The sequence below is a fragment of the Lacerta agilis genome, chromosome 16 (assembly GCF_009819535.1).
Source record: "Lacerta agilis isolate rLacAgi1 chromosome 16, rLacAgi1.pri, whole genome shotgun sequence".
Taxonomy (NCBI): Eukaryota; Metazoa; Chordata; class Lepidosauria; order Squamata; family Lacertidae; genus Lacerta; species Lacerta agilis.
The window spans coordinates 34,856,946-34,878,437 of record NC_046327.1 but is presented as its reverse complement, the minus strand read 5'-3'; the positions used below and the strand labels follow the sequence as shown (position 1 = coordinate 34,878,437).

The 21,492-nt window shown below is 44.4% G+C and overlaps 1 protein-coding gene across 1 annotated transcript; it reads left to right on the top strand.

The window, feature by feature from the left end:
• The first annotated feature begins 73 nt into the window (after positions 1-73).
• WAS (WASP actin nucleation promoting factor) lies at positions 74-17,550 on the top strand. Its single transcript, XM_033173743.1, has 12 exons — positions 74-388; positions 2,154-2,294; positions 3,090-3,176; positions 4,390-4,486; positions 5,835-5,870; positions 6,948-6,998; positions 11,821-11,998; positions 12,448-12,490; positions 13,481-13,634; positions 14,567-14,952; positions 16,348-16,453; positions 16,951-17,550. Exons 1-12 carry the CDS (start codon positions 275-277, stop codon positions 17,001-17,003), a joined length of 1,446 nt encoding a protein of 481 aa, XP_033029634.1. The 5' UTR covers positions 74-274; the 3' UTR covers positions 17,004-17,550.
• Positions 17,551-21,492: the final 3,942 nt, after the last annotated feature.

Below are 21,492 nucleotides of genomic sequence, written 5' to 3'. Positions count from 1 at the left end.
TTTGCTGGGCCAATGCACTAATGCGCAGCTCTCTGGGGAAATCGTTTTGTCACATTTTGCTCCGATGCACGTATCTGGGCTTCCGGGGCCCTCCTCTGACTGGCCCTGCTGCTGGGCCTTGGCAGCCAGATGGGGAACCCAGCTAAGTGTGTGTGCATGCGTGTGACCCGGTGGTTTCTGAGCTTCCTGTTGAAAAGCCCTCCTCGCAGCACGGAAGTTCGCTCTGGGTGAGATCGGAGCGCACAGAGCCCCGAGGCATCTTGACAGGGCCAGGATGAGCCGGAGGTCCAAGCCAGCAGCCCGGACGCAGCAGGAGAATGTGTCCTCCTCCCTCCTTGAGGACCATGAGAACCAGCAGGTCTTTGAATTGTTGGGCAGAAAGTGCACGGTACAGTAATTCTGTTATCATTTCACAGGGGCGGAAGGGCCTTGGAAGCAGAAGCCAGAACTTCCTGAGAGTTAAGGGGAGGGAGGAGCCTGCCACCAGAACAGCAGGTGGTTGTGGACTGGGATTTAACGGCCACATTTGGGGGGGGGGTATTCAAGTGGTACAATGCAGAGGATCCCTGAGTTTGGTTCGGAGCAGGCAGCCTGGGGCCCGTCCCTCTCAGCTTGACTTCCCTTTCCGCATTGGCTTGAGGAGAAATGAGAGAATGCTAGAAAATGATGACAAACAGTAAGAGAGCAGTTAGGAAGTGGTCTGTGGTGGTGGTGGTGGGGTGTTAGGGGAGGGGTAGTACCTGGGGGGGGGAAGACCCCATCATCCCACGAATGCCCACTTCACAGTTTCAGTCTCTGGAACTGGCTGTTACAGGTCCACGCAATACTCATTCCATATTTGTAAGAAATCAATATTTTAGCATGGCAGCACCCACACTTCGGAACTCCCTGCCTATTGATGCACTCTTAAATTGGTAACTGACTAGCATTGTTTTGGAAATAAGAAGATGCCCCGGTCGGGGTGGTTTAAAACCAGCAGGTGGCAATGCTCTAGGCTTGGGATCCTCGACGAACACCTGATTTCTCACGGCATCTTGAATCTCTTTCACCTTCCATGTAGAAGAAACTGGAGGTATTGCTATGAAGCAATCACTTGATTAGTAAAGTGAGAATGCTGCAGGTCGTAGTTTGTAGGCTGCCTTGTCTGCAGGAAATGGGGGAAGAAAACCACTTCCTCAAGAGGCCCAGTGTGGTGGTTTGGGCAGTGATGACATCCATACAGCCCCAGGGTGCAGTCATAACTCCCTTCAGAATAGACCCTTTCACCTGGTTCAGAAATACTGGACCAAAAATGAAGGGGAATGTCCTTAGTTACAAACAGATATGTGGCCTGTAGCGAAAGATAAAATATCACTTAATTTGAGATATGCAGCATACAACATGCTCCTCCTAGTTGCTCCAAGCCGGGGGGGGGGGGAGAGAGGTGTGATTTTTGCTCCTCCCTGGGTCTGCACCCTTGGCAGGGAACAACCTTCAAGGTACGTCCCTGGATGAGGCTGTTGGGAAGTGGCATCCCAATGAAAGTTTCACAGGCATGGGCATGGACGTGGGCAGGTGGGGGCAGCTGCCTTCCCCTGAATCCTTTTTTTTGGGGGGGGGAATCAAAAATACTCAATTAACTGAGGTTCTGCCCCCCCCCGCAAGCCTGCCCCCTGTAACACCCTCTTTTTTGGGGGGGGATTTCTACCCATGATCTCACCAAAAAAAAAGCTCAACAATGTTTCCCTCCCTCCCCACACAAAAATCCTGGCTCCGCCTCTGTTCACAGGCCCCCGTTTCATGGCTCCTCTGTGGTTTGAATCCAGTTGAGACCTGCCCTTATATTGAAACAGGGGTCCTGGCCTCCTTGATCCCATAATATACTTCCACAAAACACGACTTGGATCCCGGGAGAAGTTAATTTTAATAAGTTACTGGAATGACAGTTTGTTGCTTTCTTTTCCCACTCCTTCTCAAACCCTTGTAACTGCACCGTTCAGAGTGCCCTAAATCTGCTCCTGATTTTACCCCCTGGTCTATGCTTCTCCATCTTTGGGTTAGGGATTTGGTGTGGTTTGTAGGAAATTGCAGGAGGCGTGAGATTCTTACAGTACCTGGACATGGCATCCTTGGCACAGGTAGATCATTAACATGGATTTGCTCCTTTCCGCTAGACCATGGTCACAGCTGTGGCCCAACTCTTCCTGGCCTTGCCTCAAGGCAGCAGAAGCTGGTCCAAGCAAGGCTGCGGGGTCCTGTGCTTCGTGAAGGATAACCCCAGACGTTCCTATTTCATGCGTTTCTATGATTTGAAGGTACCAATTCCTTGGCTTGCCCTTCATCTTATCCCCCTTTGAGGTGTGAGCACCTAGAGCTCATTCATGAGAATAAAATGATGTCAAGTCCGTAGCAAAGCCTAGTGAGGAGAGAAGGTTTAGCCACAAGCCCAGGTCTGAATGGTACAGGCACGAGTGAAAGAAAACCAGGGGCACATTTGATTCAGTTTTTATTTAAAGGCTAACGCGGGTGGCGCTGTGGGTTAAACCACAGAGCCTAGGGCTTGCTGATCAGAAGGTTGGCGGTTCGAATCCCCACAACGGCGTGAGCTCCCATTGCTCGGTCCCAGTTCCTGCCCACATAGCAGTTTGAAACCACGTCAAAGTGCAAGTAGATAAATAGGTACCGCTCCGGCGGGAAGGTAAACGCCGTTTCCGTGCGCTGCTCTGGTTCGCTAGAAACAGCTTTGTCATGCTGGCCACGTGACCCAGAAGCTGTACGCCGGCTCCCTCGGCCAGTAACACAAGATGAGCGCCGCAACCCCAGAGTCGTACACAACTGGACTTAATGGCCAGGGGTCCCTTTACCTTTACCTTACTGTACCTAATTCACACCTTCTGGAACAAGACACCAAACTAACTATAGCTAGCCTTCCAAATTCATACTTATTTTAATTTGTCAATGCAGTTCTCCAGCCCAGTAATGTATACAAAAATGCACATACTGAGGTAAAGGAGGCATAAAAATGCATATATTGGTGGAAATAATGTACAAAAATGCATCATATTAAGGGAAATTGCTTTCTCTGTTGCTTCTCTGCTCTTTTGTTTCAGGATAGGAAGATGACCTGGGAGCAGGAATTGTGCAGCCAGCTGGTCTACTTGGCTCCCACCTCTTATTTCCACACCTTTTCAGGAGATGTGAGTATTGACTCATAGAATCATAGAACTGTAGAGTTGGAAGGGACCCTGAGGGTCATCCAGTCCAACCCCCTGCAACGCAGGAATCTCAACTAGATCATACATGACAGATGACCATCCAATCTCTTTTTAAAAGGAAGGAGAGACCACCATCTTCTTGTGGGAGTCTGTTCCACCATCCAACAGCTCTTACTGTCAGAAAGTTCTTCCTGATGTTTAGTCAGACTCTCCTTTCTTGTCATTTGAGGCCATTGGCTCAGGTCCTAACTTCCGGAGCAGGAGAAAGCAAGCCTCTTCGATGTGACAGCTCTTTAGATTGTTGAAAATGTGTGTATGTGAATATGTGCATGTACAGTGCTACCTTTGGTTGCAGACACAATCCGTTCCAGGGTGCTGTTCGCACCCCGAAAAGTCCTTAATCAGAGCGGCGCTTTTGCGCATGCGCAAAGCGCCGATAGAGCTCTTCTGCGCATGCGCGAACCGCGCAGAAAACTTCTGCGCATGCGCAGAAGGTGAAAGCTGGAAGTAAACACTTCCGGGTTTGCTGCGTTCTTAACATGAAAAAATGCATCCTAAAGCAGCTGTAACCCGAGGTATGACTGTATGTGTAGACAGTGTTTTTTTCTTTAAAAATGTTTAGGGGGTACTCTCATTTTGACTCAAGAAAATAACCATTTTATAATTCAAATTGGAGGAAATAAATACAGTAAATGGACAGAAGTACAAAGATTCACAAAATGATTAGGGGTATGCGTACCCCCAGTAAAAAAAGCACTGTGTGTAGGATTCCTAAAATGTCCTGTGACTCTGCTGGAGGGAAAGGCCAAAGGCTGCAGAGAAGAAGCAGAAGCACATCAGAAAAGAATAAAGCATGCATTTTTATTCACACCTTTGTTTTATGCAATAAAATTTAGCATGTGGAGATGAAAGCATTTCCTGCTTTGTTGCTTTTCATTAACGTCACAATACAATTTCAAATGTACACCTCTTGTTGTTGTTTTTTAACTAAGCCTTCAACACATAAAAGTTATTCAATTATATATTTAACAGATAAATAAATGTAAACTTGGGGAAATTTCAGCTCCCTTTTCCGGACGGGCATTGAGCTATGTGACAGTTTTGTTGAAAGAGCTGGAGTCATATAGGGTTGTTCCCATGGGAACGACCATGGTCCCATACCCCAGAGGTTTTGACTTGGGATTTCCGCTTTCAGGAGTGCAACGTGGGGCTCAACTTTGCCGATGAGAATGAGGCATACAATTTTCAACAAACGGTGGAAGAGAAGATTCAGAAGAGGAACCAGAGGATGGGTAGGTGTTGGGAGTTTCAAGCAAGGCATTTGACAGAAGCAGGAGGGGGTCCCATCCTCTCAGGAGCCCCCATTCTCTTAGGAAACCATTGCCATGCTTCATTCAAAATGGCGGCCGTACGAAAATATGTCTGCAGGGTTTGCAACTCGGGGGAAAATCATACACTACAAACAAATGGAGAAAAAGTGGCTACTTCTTCTGATGTGAGGCAGTTTGGGGAGGGGAGCTTCTTTGAGCCAAAAGTGGTGGCTTAGCCCTTTCCCTGCCAGCCATTTCCCCATGCTAAATTGACACCTCACCCCCCGATAAAATTACATGCAAAACAACAATAAACATTCAGATAAATGTTTCTGAATATGTTAACAAAGTTGTGTCAGTGTGTATATGCGAACTTTTTTATAGTTGCAGGAGCAGCAGGGACATGGGTGTACGACTGAGGTAAACAGGTGGGGGACGTGAGTAAGAGACATGCTGGCATGCAGCGTTTAGGCGTTTCGTCCCTGAACTCTAGTCTAGACATGGAATGCAAACTTGTTACCCCAACCATGAGGGCTAGGAACAGAAACTCAGTGAATTTCTCAATAATTCAACATTTTCACAAAGTACCAAATTCCACCCATGTGAAGCTGAAGAGTGGGCCTCTCTCTCTCTCCCTCCCTCCAGTGGTACCTCTGTTTAAGTAATTCATTCCAGAGGTCCATTCTTAACCTGAAACTGTTCTTAACCTGAGGTACCACTTTAGCTAATGGGGCCTCCCGCTGCTGCCGCGCAATTTCTGTTCTCACCCTGAAGCAAAGTTCTTAACCCGAGGTAATATTTCTGGGTTAGCAGAGTCTGTAACCTGAAGCGTCTGTTTACGAACTTAATCCGTTCTGGAAGTTCGTTCTTAAACTGAAACCGTACTTAAACAGAGGCACACTTTCCCTAATGAGGCCTCCCGCCGCCAGTGCCCTTCCACCATTCGGATTCCGTTATTAGACCAAGGTAAAGTTCTCAAACCGGGACGCTATTTCCGGTTTTGCGGAGTTTGTAAACTGAATCGTTCTTAAACTGGACTGTTCTTAAACCAAGGTACCACTCTGTGTGTGTGTTCATTGTGGGGTTCATTGTGCTGTAGGAGCCACTCACTCATCAGTGTGTGTGTGTGTGTGTGTGTGTGTGTGTGTGTGTGTGTGTGTATCATGTGTATACACACACACACACACAGATGAGTGAGTGGCTCCTACAGCACAATGAACCCCTCTACTGACCAATACTCCATCTAGGAGGGGGCCCGATTCTTCCAAGTACCCCTGAAGCATGGCAGAAACCCTTGTCTCCTCTTCATAAACCTTTTATTTTTTTATAGATAGACAGCCGCCGCCGCCACCTCCTGTCAATGAAGGTATGTATCTGCCCTGCCCACATATCCCTTTACTATTTTGGAGCAGGGGCAATGGTGCTTTTTTCTGTCAAGGACTACACTCCTCCAGAATAATCTGTCAGTGGGCGCATGCCAGCTGTGGATGGGTCCAAAACCAGAGCCGGAATCAGACACATCCACCCCCTTTCTCATTCTCTATCTCTTTCTAAGACACACTTTTCTCCCTCTCTTTATCATATCTCCTTTTCTCCCCCCACCCTATTTTCCCCTGCCCAGTAGGTTGCCAGAGGAGGGGTAGATTCCTCTTACCAGAAGCCTCACTTATCACTTACAGGGAGCTTTTAAAATAAGACTTAGGGCCGTAAGTTACTCGCACCTGAGCTGAGCTATTAGTGCAGGGGAAGAGCTCTCGATAATCAAAATTTGTCGGGAAACTGTGCTGCTTGAGGGCTCACCCTAGTTGCCAGAGAGGAGTGGGAAAGTATTGCTGTAAGTTCAACTGAATCCTGAATTATTGCTTTAGAGTCACATTGCCATATTTCAAAAAGTGAAAATCCGGACAGAAAAGCTTTTTTTAAGTTTTGCACCTAGACATTTGCATTTCCGCCTGGACATTGTTACTGACTGCCGTATTCCAGCTATGGCATTCCGGGTGTATGGCAACCGTACTTTAGAGCCTGTGGACAGCAGTGCTGTCTTCAAGAAGTTCTCAGCAGCTCCCACAGGGAATTCTCCTGGGCCTGTTGATGGTGAGCTATCACTAGGGATATCAGAGAATCCCCTTGAAAACACAAACGGGAGTGAAAATTGCCAAAATCCACATGCTTGTCTGAGGTAAGGAGAGGAAATCTTCAAATACTGCCTAAATAATTACAGTAATTTCTGCATTGTTTTGATGTTTCCTTTTCATTGAAATAATCAGGTAATGATATAATTCCATAAGTTTTGTCCATAGCAGATAGCAAGACCAACAGTGTAGGTTTTATCACAAGCTGAACTGCAGCAGAATAGAAACGGTGCTGATTGTGACAAACACAGGACAGGATGGAAATTGCTGCCTCTTTACATCCTGATCATTAATCTTTTTGCATCTGTTAGACAGAAGACCAACTCTCCCCCAGCCGCCATCTTCTGGGATTGACTCAAATGGTAAGCAGCTTTTTTGCACGCTATTTGTTCATTTATTTAATGTGTACCCATATCCACAGGGGATGCGGGTGGCGCTGTGGGTTAAACCACAGAGCCTAGGGCTTGCCAATCAGAAGGTCGGCGGTTCAAATCCCCGTGACGGGGTGAGCTCCTGTTGCTCGGTCCCTGCTCCTGCCCACCTAGCAGTTCAAAAGCACGTTAAAGTGCAAGTAGATAAATAGGTACTGCTCTGGCGGGAAGGTAAATGGCGTTTCCATGCGCTGCTCTGGTTTGCCAGAAGCGGCTTCGTCATGCTGGCCACATGACCCGGAAGCTGTACGCCGGCTCCCTCGGCCAATAACGTGAGATGAGCGCCGCAACCCCAGAGTCAGACACAACTGGACCTAATGATCAGGGGTCCCTTTACCTTTACCCATATCCACAACTACAAGTTCGCAGGTCAGCTAACAAGTGCAGCATGAAAACAGAGAATACAGCAATACAATCTGAAACTTTCAAGTAACAGAAACATCTAGAGTGAACCACGGCAAAAGAGTTCTCAGTACAAGAGCCATAAAAAAAACAATTTATTTTATTTTATTTTTTTAAACAGAATTTATTAGCATTTTCGTAATATAACACAAACCCAACCCCACACCTACAAATACAAAAACAAATACAGATACACATAATGTCAGGATTCTTCTTCTTATTTGTATATCTTACAAAAAAAAAAATTCTACTTCTGAATCTTGACTTTTGACTTCCCCCGCCTTTTCACCTTCGGTTTTAAATCAATATACTATTTCCTTAACAACTTTTCTCTATAAAAAAATTTAACTTTACTTAAAAAATAACACAATTATCTTGATCTTTTTATTATAACCTAAATCTTAACCATATATTCTTATAACTAAACTTATTTCTTCTATCCTTTATCATGCTGCTTTTGACTTAAGATTCAATATCTCCTTACTTATTTAAAATAAACTTATAATTAACAGACATCACACTCCGATTTCGGATACCATGACAGACCATTTGGATTATACATTTAATACTTCAACCCACACCCCCTCTGTCCATTGTCTTTTTCTGTCTTTCACCAGAACCGGATCTCCAATTATCTTCTTCTGAGTGTCCACAGATCCAGGCATTCACAACAAACCTAGCATCGAGCTTCAGGGTGTTCATCACTTCCTTTCTGGGCTCCTCCGTACCTTTGTGCCATACTTCTTCTTCTTGTAAAAATCTTAATTCCATGTCCCTTGCCCCCGAGCTGCCACCTCGGAGTCTGGATATTATAAATTTTCCCGTTCCAGGGCTGCCACCCCCAGAAATCGGTTCCTTTTCCCGGAGTTGCCCAGCCATTTCGAACCATCCTTCAAGCACCCCTCCCAGCTCTTTGCCAAGGGTTGATTCCATTGTATAAAACTTTTGAAAAGCCTCCTCTGTGGAAAGTGAGTCCTTTTTATTTATAATTCCACTCAAAACTTGCAGTTTCCGATTAAGCAGTTCCAGCTTCAAGACAGTAAGCATTTCCTCATCCTTTAAACCCGAGTTCAATACCAGTGCACACACAAAGTCCAGCATTTTAGGAGGGAGGGTGAGTGTCAGATTTCAGTTCCTGTCTCTTCCTCCCTTTGTTTCAATATTTTCCCACGACAGTCCAAGTCGTCGCCATTTCTCCGAAGCCGGAGTATAAAGACCAAAACTTCAAGTGGAGATATTTTTTCCCCAGTTAACCCCCGAAGGGAAATCTCAGCAGTCTCAGTTTTCAAATTCCAGATACTTTCTATCGATTGTTGTAGCAGCAGTCACTTAAACGGTTAATTTCTTTCACCTCCCGAAGGGAGAGAGGCGGGCTGCCTTTCTTCTTTCCCCCAGATCGTTCCAAGAATACAAAGAGTCAATCAAATACTCACAGCCTCTGGGTTCTTATCAGCTCGTTAAAGACAGGTAGAACTTAGACGCTCATCACAGGCTTTGTCGCCGCATTTACATCCCGGTTGGGGCATGTCCCCTATAGCCCGGCTCCGTCGTCCCTTCACCCCCACTCCCCCTTTACAGGGGAAGCGGGGGAAGGGTTCGGAGCCACAACGGGCACAGCCGGGGAGCCCAGGGTGCGGGACGCTCTTCCCGCACCCCAACCGGAGCCCCGCTTTGCGGTAGCAGGGCTCCTAACCCCCGGGATGGACTGGGTGCTTCGCAGCCGAAGCAGCCCACGACCACCCGCAATGGCGTCGCCGCCGGAAGTCCAAAAAAAATTTTTTTAACTCCTTTTTTAAAAAAAACTTCTAAAAGAGATATAAGATGCTCTTTTATAATAGAGGCAAAATCCTGTGCTGGGCCACTGTGAAGTTTCACTACTCTCTGCAACCATCAGGTGTCAAGGAAATAAACAACTATCTGACTTTTAGAAGACATCTGAAGGCAGCCCTGTATCGGGAAATTTTTAAATATCTAATGTTTTACATTTTTTAAAAATATGCTGTAAGCTGCCCAGAGTAGCTGGGAAAACCCAGCCGGATGGGCGGGGTATAAATAATAAAACTATTATGGGTATTATTATTATTAACCAGTTGTAGGGTTGCAGGTGGCAGTAGTGCAATGGATTTAAAACTAAAATGTCACCCATCGTTGCCAAAGCAGGGCATCCTTACTGGACGCCCCTGTCCATGGTGCTGTACCCCTTGCTGAAGAGTATATCTCTCCATCACATCCTTGGGCTTATGGGAGCCCACCCACTATACTTTTCTAGGTGACCAAGATAAATGAAGGTAGAATTTTCTTCTTTAGCTGCTTGTTCCAGTACTAGCAGCTCCATATACTGTCATTATGTTGGTCTGGGGAGGAGAGGGTGGTCTTGGTATGTATGCTTCCCACAGCACAGTTTTCTTTAAAGGGGAAGATGTGTGCTTTTGCACAAGCGAAATAGGGGCAGCCCGCCTTATATATATATTTGTTTAAAGCATATTTATAATAATAATAATTTATATTGTATAAATAATAATAGCTGCCTCAGCGATTGTTTCATCACCCTCAGCTCTGGGGGAAACCATGGGGCTGTCCAGGCTCCAGGCAATGGGAGAGGGTGCTTCAAAACCAGACAGTCAATAGCTTTGGCCAGCAGGGAATCAGCTGAAAGGCCATCAACATGGGATAAAACATCCCCTACCACTCTCTGGAAACCATTTGGATCCATTAAGTGGTGGGGACAGACCATCTGAATTGGTCCTACCTCCCTGCAGAGGGGAGGGGTCACGGAGAAGTCCAGTTGCACCAGGAAGTGACCCGACCATGACACTTCTTTTGTTTCACTTTTACTTAGTGTCAGATCACCCACGTCCATAGAGGTGAACACCAGGTCTTAGGCATGTCAGTGACTATTAGTTGGGCCAAACTTATTCAGGGACAGCCTCATGGAGTCCATGCTTTCCACAAAATCCTGAGCGGCCCCTTGTAAGGTTGTGTCAGCATGGATGTTAAAATCCCCTAGGACAACCAAACTAGGTGTCTCTAGGAGCACATCCGCCAAGACCTGAAGCAACTCGGGCAGGGAATCCTTGGTGCAGCGGGGAGGTCAGTATACCATAAGGAATTCTATACTGCCCCTATTGCCCAACTTCTAGAACAAGCAGTGCCAAGAACAGGCCCATCTGCTTAATTGAACCAAGCCTTTGTTACACATGCTGGGTGGAGGGTGGTGGAAGGGGGTGAAAGTTAAAGAGGGTGGAGGGGTAAGGGAATATTCATATTTGAGTTGTTATATCTGTTTTTATGTATACTTTATGAGATAATGTATGAGTGCACATCTGTTCTGTGCTTGTGTGTGTGTATATATATAATTTTTGTAATAAAAAATTGAAAAATAATAATAAAAAAACAAGTCTTTGTTACACATGCCAAGTCAAGTCCTTCATCCACGATCAAGTTGTGAATGAGAGAGGTCTTGTGAATCATTGACTTTAAGGTCCTGTGGGTCTCCCTTGTTGATTCTAGTATCCTTCTGGTCAAGACCAAACCCGGAGGCAGAGGTAGTCTTCAAACAATGACTAAACCTGCCTCCTCGGTAATGACATGGTCTGGTCCTAGCCCAGGCATAGGCAAACTCGGCCCTCCAGATGTTTTGGGACCACAACTCCCATCATCCCTAGCTAACAGGACCAGTGGTCAGGGATGATGGGAAATGTAGTCTCAAAACATCTGGAGGGCCGAGTTTGCCTATGCCTGTCCTAGCCTAACTCCTCCTCCTACCTGTGATCACTGAGATCGGGTGTCCTCGTGCATCCCCCCATGGAACCTGTCACAGCTATTCTGTTGACTGGGACCCACTCCCAGGTAGTCCTGGGATGTGTTATACAAACTATGCAATAAACCAATAAAACAGTAGAAACTAATAATAATAAAATTTACAGTTATACTAAAATTAAACCAATCCCCAGACCCAACTAAACATTTATCCCACCTCCAACAAAACAAAAAACATACAAACCCAACAACCACCAAAATTTAAAATGCCATAGATTAAAAACTATTCTAAAACATTTAAAAGCATTTAAAAGCATTTTCAACAGTTGCCCCAACCCCAGACTTTTTTCCTGTGAGTCTGGGCTCCAGCACTCACAGCAGGGCAATATATATCCAGCTCTTTAGTTGAAAAAGTTCCCAGTGACTTAGGTAAAATAAACACACACATACAGTCAAGCAATGCTAGAGAATAAAGAGATGAAACATAGAAAGGAAAACAATGTATGAGATGGCAGACCACACAGGGAGTGTTGTAGAGGGAGGTCTGATTGATAGGTGTTTGCTTCCTCACCCCATCTTATGTTCCCGAAAGGACGTGGCATGCAGCCAAACTCTCCTCCAGCATCTCTGCCTCTGGCAACTGTTGACATCCAGAATCCAGACATCACATTTTCCCGCTACCGTGGACTTCCTGTTCCTACTGCAGTAGAGAAAAAGAAGGGGAAGAAAAAGATTTCAAAGGCTGACATTGGCGCTCCAAGTGGGTTCAAGTGAGTGCTTGCAGAAGTTATGCAGAACTCTCAAAGACTGGGATCTGGGGAGAGTAGGGCATCTTCAAATTTGAAACAACATAACAGAAAGGATTCCTTGACTTCAGTTTCTTTTTCTGAAGTTTTCATATCAGCCTCTCTTTGTTTTGCCCTTGAAACTCTTGTTTCTTTACTTGTATATGGAAATTTACAAGCTTGAGAACTACTTCCGTAGCATAGTGTGTGTAACCCTAACCCACAGCAGAGGACTGCCGTGCTGTGCTTTGCAAATACTCAGGTGCTGCCTCATACGGAAATGTGGTGGAAACATAACTAGGATGCAAGCAAGTCACAATATGCTGCAGATGGAAGGAAGAGAGGGGTAGTCAACAAGGTTCGGAAGCCTTCATGTGGACTCATTGCGATGCAAGGCCTTCACTCATTGACTGTCTTCTGTGGTTCCTTTCCAGGCATATCCAGCACATTGGATGGGATCCCAACAGTGGATTTGACGTACGTAGCCACAGTGATTCATCAATAGACTTGAAAGAGAGAGTCCCAGTGGGGGGAAATTATCCTGAGGTCTCACATGCATGTGAGATGAGACTTTTGAGTGACTGAAGTCCAGCAAACTCTGTGTTTATACGTAGAATCATAGAATTGTAGAGTTGGAAGGGACCCTGCAATGCATGAACTGCTTGCTTACATCATACCTGACTGAAAACATGAGGCCCTTTCTCTCAAGGTTTCCTTGTATATTCCAGTTATAAGGTGTTGTTAGACCTAGTTGCTGTGCCAAAAAGTTTAGACTGGAGCCAAGAGGAAGCAATGCTGTTCTTTAGCTTAGGAAGAGCAGGATGTCTCCTACTTACTCTTTTCATTGAGCAGCTTTGATTCAGAAGCTTCTGTAGGGATATCACCTGGCCTGCTCTCGCCTCTCAGCTGGTATGGCTAGTCTTCTTCCTGCATTTGGCTGGAGTTGGGTGATAAGGCACATCCTAAATAGCTACAGGAAGGGTGGGGGACCCCAGTTGTTGCTGGACTCTAGCTCCCTTCAGCCCTAGCCAGTAGGGCCAGTGGTCAGAAGTGATGATTAGTTAAAGATAGTTTAAATTTTAAGATTGATTTGACTATGAAGAAGGTTTAAGGTGATGGTAATGTGACCCCCCCCCCCCCAAAAGCAGAGGTTAGGACTGTATAATCGTATTATCCCTTCCAGCTACCTAATTCTATGCCAGGTCCTATCGATTGTAACCCGATGACCATCGTGACATGAGCATGAGTTATCCCTGTTCATTTGCAGTGGCTCAAGAAGATGGGCACTGGAGACATGACATGGCAACTCTCTCACTATCTCTCTCTCTCTCTCTCTCTCTCTCTCTCTCTCTCATGTTTGTCTATGTTTTTATTTCAGGTGAATAATCTCTCTCTCTCTCTCTCTCTCTCTCTCTCTCTCTCTCTCTCTCTCTCTCTCTCTCATGTTTGTCTATGTTTTTATTTCAGGTGAATAATTTAGATCCCGATTTGAAGACATTCTTCACCCAGGCAGGAATCAGTGAGGCTCAACTGACCGATGTTGAGACTTCAAAGATTATCTATGACTTCATTGAAGGCCAAGGGGGGCTGGAGGCTGTGAAGGAAGAGCTGAGACGACAGGGTGAGCTGCTGGAATGGGGAGGGTCTCTGACCTAAGGTATCATTGGCCACCTCTGTAAGACTGGACCAGTGAATGGGTCCAGATCCTGGTCTCTAACTAACACTACACTGACTATTAGAAGGCCTATCCATGCTGAACGTTTTGTTTGAGCTTGGATGTACTGATCTGAGTAATAACTTCTGGAGTGGTAGCCCTGTTAGTCTGTTGCAGTAAGAACAACAAAGATCCTTGTGTCACCTTGGGTTACCGACAGCATAAATGTTTGTGGGAGTAGTACAGTCCATTTATGAGATGTGTGAATTGTAATTCACAATTGGCATTGACATGCAGGGGTGTGTCTATGTGTATACATTTATCTTTCACCATTGAGTGGTGGAATTTTGGACTGTGTGTTCATCGGTATGCTGACGACCTTCTCATCTATCTCTCCTTTTCATCTTCAGCAGGGGGGTGGTGCATGTTCTGAATCAGCACCTGGGTGCAATTATGGACTGAATGAAGGCCAATAAAAGGAAACTCAACCTAGACAAGATGGAGCTATTGTTAGTGGGTGGCTCTTCTGACTGGATGACTGCATGTTCTTGATGGAGCTGCAGTCTCTCTGAAGGAAGAAGTCTGTAGTTTTGTGATTCCCCTGGATCTTTTTCTGTCATGTGTGGCACAGGGGGCCACAGTTGCATGGAGTACTTTCTACCAGTATGCCACTATTTGCCAGGGGTAACCTAGCTTCCGTAAGCTATGCTCTAGAGGTGTGCTCTGGTAACCTCCCAGCAACTGGTATTCAGAGAGAGACAACAATCTTTCTTGTTCTTACTGATCTAAATGTCATCTCCACAATAAGCCATCTATTTTTGCTAGTTCTAAAATACATGGATAGTTCTCTACTAAAGCTGTCCAGCAGGATTTTAGTGTTGATATTTGTCTCATTTCAGGTCCAAGTCACCCTCCACCCCCACCCCCAAATCGTTCTGGCCCTGGACATAGCCGAAGTGGTCCTCTACCACCCATCCCGCCTGTATCAAACAGGGGAGCTGTCCCTTCACCTCCACAGCCCTCTCGAGGACAACCCAGCCCTCAGTGGGGACCTCCTCCACCAGTCTCTCGGCCTGGAGCAGCTCGTCCCCCACCACCCCCAGCTGGGTCAGCCCCACCACCGCCACCTCCGCCACCGCCGCCGCCACCTCCTCCTTCATTCCAAAGTTCTTCCCCATGCCCCCCTCCCCCTCTCCCCTCTGGAGGGCTTAGCTCACCTACTGTTGCCTCCACGGGACGTGGTGCATTACTGGATCAGATACGCCAAGGAATACAACTCAATAAGGTAAGACACGGTGGAGAGCATCAGAGGATGGTTCGTGCTTACTGTGTTAAGTATGATTTCTCATATATGATTTCCCTGGTTGGATTGTCTAGAGAATTACTTAAGAATCAGATGTGGGAGGAGGACAGCAAATTTATGGCAACGTGTGACAATGGAGGAAATAAATATGATGTCAGACTTACTGTTCTCATTAGATAAAGGCATAGTTCTCAAGTTCTCTACCACTTTAGACTGCAGGTGGGGAATCACATGATGGAATACTCACCAATTTTGGAGGACACACAACATATCCTATATATTGGAGAGGGTTCCAACTTGCTGGTACATATGTACACATGTGGTGGGAATGCCTTTGTGCATCAACATTCTGGGTGGGGTGATGTTTAAGGAAATTAACTCCATCATTGAACAATGGGCTAAACCTGCCTTGCAGTCATCACTGTTAAACCTATATATAGGTTTAGATTTAGAATTGAAACACAAAGGATTGCTGGGTCATTTACTGGAAGCAGCAAGGACCATCATAGCTTGCAACTGAGGATTTTCATGGAGTGATATTTGACCTGTGGTATTAGAGAGTATAGCAGAATGCTGCTTTAGAAAAATTTAGAAGTTTAGGGAAAAAAACTTTAGGAAATTTTAGGGTTGTCCCTGGCCAGAAATAGAAGGGCCCTTTTGAAACAATTAACTTTGCTAGTGTAGTAGAACATGGTTGCCAACTGCCATCATCAAATGTTTCCTTTTGGACATTACATTTTTTGCTACTTTTTTGATATTTTTATGCACCTAAAAGGGAGGAAAAGAGAAATGGACTAATATATGTATTTTTAAGAAGTGCTGCTGTGCTAAATTCTGACACAACGTGTTTTTATTTTGCTAGGCAACTATTTTTCACTTTTTTGCCTTAATTGTTTTTATGCTTATGTACACATGTATGTAATATTGTGATGGCATTATACTCTCTCTCTCTCTCTCTTTGCTTTTGCTTTGTTTTACCCTTTTAAACATCTCAATAGAAAATTTCAGGCAAATAAAACTAAAAATAAATATTTCCTACTAGCATGACAGGGAGAAAACTAGGCCATAACCCTTCTCTCTATTACCTAGAATTTTATGTGGATGGAAGCATTATTTCTGGAAGAACATTCAGTGATGTAAGACACCCCTGTAATTTGAAGTGGTATAGCCCAAACATGGTCAATTGCATTTGTGCAAACTAGTCTTAACATTTGCCTGTTACCACTGTCCATTGCATTGTGGCAGTTGTATCTGTTTTGAGGAGGAGCAGAGTGAACAAAGACAGCTTTGTGTGGTTGAAAGGTTCGTGCGCGGGTTCTAAGGGCTGTCAACATTAGAAGCCCTGATGACACCACTTGCAATCCTTTTACCTTTTAGACACCTGATGTGCTGGAACCGCCATCACCTGCACAGAGCTCTGAAGGCCTGGTAGGAGCTCTTATGCATGTGATGCAGAAGAGGAGCAAGGTCATTCATTCCTCAGGTGAATTCTGTTGCAACTGATACATTTCATCTTTTAACTGTGCTTATAAACAAAAACTTATCAAACTGTCTAAAGTTTTGTCCTTAACTGGAAAGGACAAAGCTAAGATCTGAGACAGAGCCAGTAGCATTTTGCAAGGGGTGAAATCTTGATTCCTGCACTGATATTGTATCTAGTGTTAATCAGGTAAATGCAAAGGGTTCTGTCCAATGCCACTGCTACTCAGTGGAGAACCATGGAAATCAATAGAGATTACTAACTTTAGTCCACTCATTTATTATTTTTTTAATATGGGTCTACTCTGAGTAGGACTAGCACTGAATACAACTCCAAGGGAGAAGGGTAGGCTGAAATAACTTGTAAGTATGGGATAGTGGTTTGGGTGACATGGGATGACTATTCATTCCTGTATGGAAAAAGAGGTGTAAGTACACTTTAGAAGTGCCGTTTGGGAGTGCCTCCTCTCACGTTGTTGCTTTGTTCTATTGTACCCACAGATGACGATGAAGACAATGGTGATGATGAAGATGATGACGAGTGGGATGACTGAGTCCAGAAGGACGCCTGGCACAAAGCCCGATCCTTCTGACAATCTGTTGCTGTCTGAATTGCTGTGGGCATTTAATCAGACTCTCTGTTATGGTCCCCCTCACAATCTGTGCAGAAATCCAGTAGGGCAGCTTTAGCCTCTGCAGTGACAGGTCTTTATTTTCCCATTCCTCCTCTCCAGCATCACTTACCGGTAGGCTAAAGAATAATTTCCATTCTCTTCCATCACCTGTGCACCTGCATGCCTTTGACAGCCTTAGAAAGCTAGGCTGTAATCCTCCCTCTTTCAAACCCTCGGTCTTGACAATACCACTTCTAATCTCCTCTAACTTTCTAAGAGCCATATTATCTTTCATCCAGCCCCTTCATCATCCTTTCTTTCTCCTAGATGTATAATCTTGTGTCTTTAAGAAGTGGTTCCCCCTTTGAGGCCAATGTGCAGGTATGAAGATTATAGGAATGTAAGCAAAACCTCTTATAAAATAACCAATGCATTGTTAACACACATCAAAATCCTAGTTGTCTGAATTATTTGCTCGCCTTTCAGAGGAATGTTTTCCCTTGCTTTAGCTTTACCTTTGGGTAGGGGTAGGCAGGATGCAGTCTCCAAACTTTACAGGTATACTGTACCTATATACTTTCAAATTTGGTTTAATTGATTGCAGTGTGATAGAGGGGACACAAATCCAGATTTGACTTTAATGAATCCTTATTCTTTTATTTAGAGTATTATAGATATATATACTGGAAACTAAAGTATTTTGAGTGGCTTGGATCCTAATTTGCTCTTCTCTCCACACAAGGGGGGTGATTTCTGCCAAATGGTCTGCAATGCCCCACATCATATCTTACACCATTCCCAGTGGTCCCCCACTGGGATGGACACAGAAGGTTGTGAAAAGGGGAGGTGGGAAAGTCCAGTTCCATTAACTCTGTTCTATTCCGGGGAAGGAAAATTGGCTTGGATCTTAATATGCCTGTTGGACAGAACAAAACAAAAACAAAAAAAATGTATGGAACACCACAAAAGCTTCTGCCACTTACCTTTGAATGGAATTAATACTGTAGTAACTAGAGACTTTTCAAGTGAGTAGCTCTACACAGGAAATCCTAGCTTCACCTTTGGTATTTTGACATTGTGCAGAAGAAACTGGGCAGCTTGGAGAACAGACACAGGATCCTTTTCTTTGAGGGTGCCTTCCGGAGGCCACAGATTCAAGCACATACCAGAACTTTAAGTATGCATAATTAAAGTGGATTAAACAGCTCTGTCACCCAACAAATCCACTGGGGGGGGTCATAAAATTCAGAAAGTGATAGTGAAATGCATAGAAAAGTGTGGGATGAACATATGACTAAAGGACAGACGTGTAATCATTCTGTAAACGAATCCAGATGAATGCTCAATAATGATAGGATATAATCAAGCTATACAAGCAAATACAGATAAATGTTCAATAAACAGGTTGTCTGAAGGGGCACTGAGACTCAGCCTCCTGTACTCTTCACCTTCTGAGGTCAGACACACTTTTTTCTATTCCTGATTCATTATTCTCATATTTAGAGGGTTGCTAGTGAAACATAAAAGTAGTACATTGTGCTGTGGTGGCAATAGGGTGGGAAAATGCTGTCCGATAGTATATGAACATTATAAATTTGGTGCCAATGTGAGCTTTATTCTTTTAGGGCTAATAGCATAATGAACAGGAAATTTGGTCAGGATTGTAACTAGGGAAAGAAGGGTTAAATCTCCTTCTACTCCCCATGCTGCAGTTCCTATTAAAATTGCCACCTGCCTATGTGCCTATAATTAAAAACAACAACAACAGTAACATATTTTAAAGTGGCACATTGTGTTATGTCTAGTTTGGCCCACAGTCTGTCTGATTTCTTTTTCTTTAGATCCTTTTTTCTCTCTACAGGCTCCACAGCTATGAACAGAGTAACTAAGTAAAGTCAAAGGTTTCCATTAAACAGTTTTTAAAATGTAGTTTTATTTCATTTCAGAAACTTAAGTACTTCTGTATGCCCAGGGGTGGTAACTACTGTTCATTTTCCACCAGACTTTCTCCTCTTCTCCCCTGCAGCCTCCTGTGCATTCTCAAAATCAGCTCCAGAGACTTGGAGAGCCGTCTGGAACAGATTTTGGGGGTACGTGGAGGGAAGGAAAGGAAGAGGAAGCCCTGCTGTGCAAGTGGAGTTCTGTTTGTGGATTATTGGATACAACCCAGGATATCCCCCAAGTATGTAGAATCCACCACCTTATTTGCACGGAGAGGGGATAATTGTTGAACACCATGTAGCCAAGAGTCTTGACATCCTGGATCTTACTAAGTTACTGAGGGTGCAACTGCAGCACCTTCCTGGATGCAAGCAGGACACCATTATTATTATTATTATTATTATTATTATTATTATTATTATTATTATTATTATTATTATTATTATTATTATTCCCAGTGCTATTTTTCTAGAAAAAGAGGTGCTAGAACTCACCACAAACATCTCTCGTTCTCTTATAATGGCAATGGCACCCACCTGAGAGATGCTGGAACTGAGTTCCGGCTAAAAACAACACCCTAATTATACCACAGCAAGGAAGAGCAGATCTTTTGCAAGGCTGAAGGCGCAACTGTATCTTCTGCAGCAACAAGCCTGTTAAAGAAACCAAATGGTTGCCTGACTCTGAGCTAGGGTGGATCCAGACACAGGTTAAAAACGCTAAAAATAAGTCAGAAATTACATCATAAAAACAACAAAAAGCCAATGTAAAAATCCATTTAAATTCCTTTTTGCTCTCTTGCGCCATCTGGTGTTGCATGTTTATAGCGCATTCAAAACATATTATTGTGACAAATGTAGGTAGTCTTGTTTTCACTATCACTGGTTTTTCCTTTGCACTACTTTTGAAGACATAGGTTGTGCATTTTAGATTGTAAAGCATGATTATCTTTTAACGTCATTATAGCAGAATCTTTTGAAGATGCTTGCCTCGATCTTATAGAAGGCTAATTTACTACAAGACTTCCGTTTTGGTCTATCTGGTGGCAGGTATGGTGTACCCATTCTAGAATCTAGATCAGGCACGTCCAACAGGTATATCGTGAGCTACCGGTAGATCACTGGACGTCTGTGGTAGATCACTGGCTCCCCCCAAAGAAGCTCAAGTATGGCTCCCCTAAAAAAGCTCAACATATTTGCCCTGCACCCCCCAAAAAACATGGCTTTTCCCCTCCCTAAAAGTGGGTAGATCACTGCCAGTTTTTAACTTTGTGAGTAGATCGCTGTCTCTTGGGAGTTGGCCACCCCTGATCTAGATAAACCCTGGTGAGCATTAAGTAACACATTCATGCAGTTCAGGAGAATGTGCAGCTATCGGACTGAATACTAAAGATAGCCACACAATTTTGCAGGTAGCAGCCGGTAGGGGCAGAACAGAGAGCAGATAAAGAAAGGTAGGCAGTGGGAAATTAGGGCAAAGAGGGCAGTATGGTCCTGCTGAGTACCTGACAGCAGTTCAAGAGCAAAATGTTTAATGGCAGAATGGTTCACTGCCAGGCATTTACATGCAGGCCCTGGGCAATCATGAGGCCAAGATGGGAGAAGTCAGATTTTTAGAAATGCCTTAAGAGATGGGAAAGAATTGGGAAATCAAACTGCAATGTTTCGCAAGCCTGTTGTGCTTGCAATACTAGGCATAAACAGACACTGAGCACAGTGGCACTTAGATGTGAGGAAACCTGCATGGGATTGCATTGCAAATAGTTGAGCAACTGTGGCTTCTTCCCACACCCCAAATGGCCAAGGACTGGATTCTCTAGATTCTTAGGTGTGATGTACCTACGAGAGATCCTGCCAACACCTCCTGACCTAAAGCTCCTGAAGGGATCAATAACCATGGTTTCTATAAATCCTCTTTTAGGTAGAATAGTGTTCTCTATAGGAAATGGCTTCATCCTTCGTTTGTGAAGAGGCAGTAGTATTCCAACAAAAAGCCAGTGATGTGTGTTAAGTAAGTAAATAGGAGCATTGCCGTATTACTTAGGAGCATGGCCATTGCCTGGACTCGGCATCATATGACCCAGATTTATTTACAGTATATATAAAAAATAGACGTATTGGGAGTGTGGATTAAAATGCACAAGTTGCTAGGTGCCAAGAAATAAATAATGCTGTCTTTCCCATTTTCTCTGCCCCAGCCAGAGAAAACCTTGTATCTGGCTGATAGGCAAGGGCAGAAATGAGGCACATTTTACCCTCTGTATTTTACCTATGGTGGAGAAGATGCAGGGATTCCATAGAAGTCAGTTCGATTGGGAAGTTGCAGAAACTATTTTTTTTAAATGTTTACATAAAATAAGAACTTATTTAGATGAGCAGGTGTGTGTAGTGTGTGTTGCTGTGCTCTGTCAGGAGGAAGAAGATGGTACTAATTCCTAAGTGGTCATTCTGTCGTCGTCTTCTTTGGCGATCACTCTTAGCCAAGTAAG

Excerpts from the sequence above, each read along its gene's own strand:
- WAS (XM_033173743.1), top strand. The coding sequence starts at position 275 with ATGAGCCGGAGGTCCAAGCCAGCAGCCCGGACGCAGCAGGAGAATGTG. Across the intron at positions 2,295-3,089 it reads TGCGTTTCTATGATTTGAAG|GATAGGAAGATGACCTGGGA; the intron begins GTACCAATTCCT and ends CTTTTGTTTCAG. Across the intron at positions 4,487-5,834 it reads GAAGAGGAACCAGAGGATGG|ATAGACAGCCGCCGCCGCCA; the intron begins GTAGGTGTTGGG and ends ATTTTTTTATAG.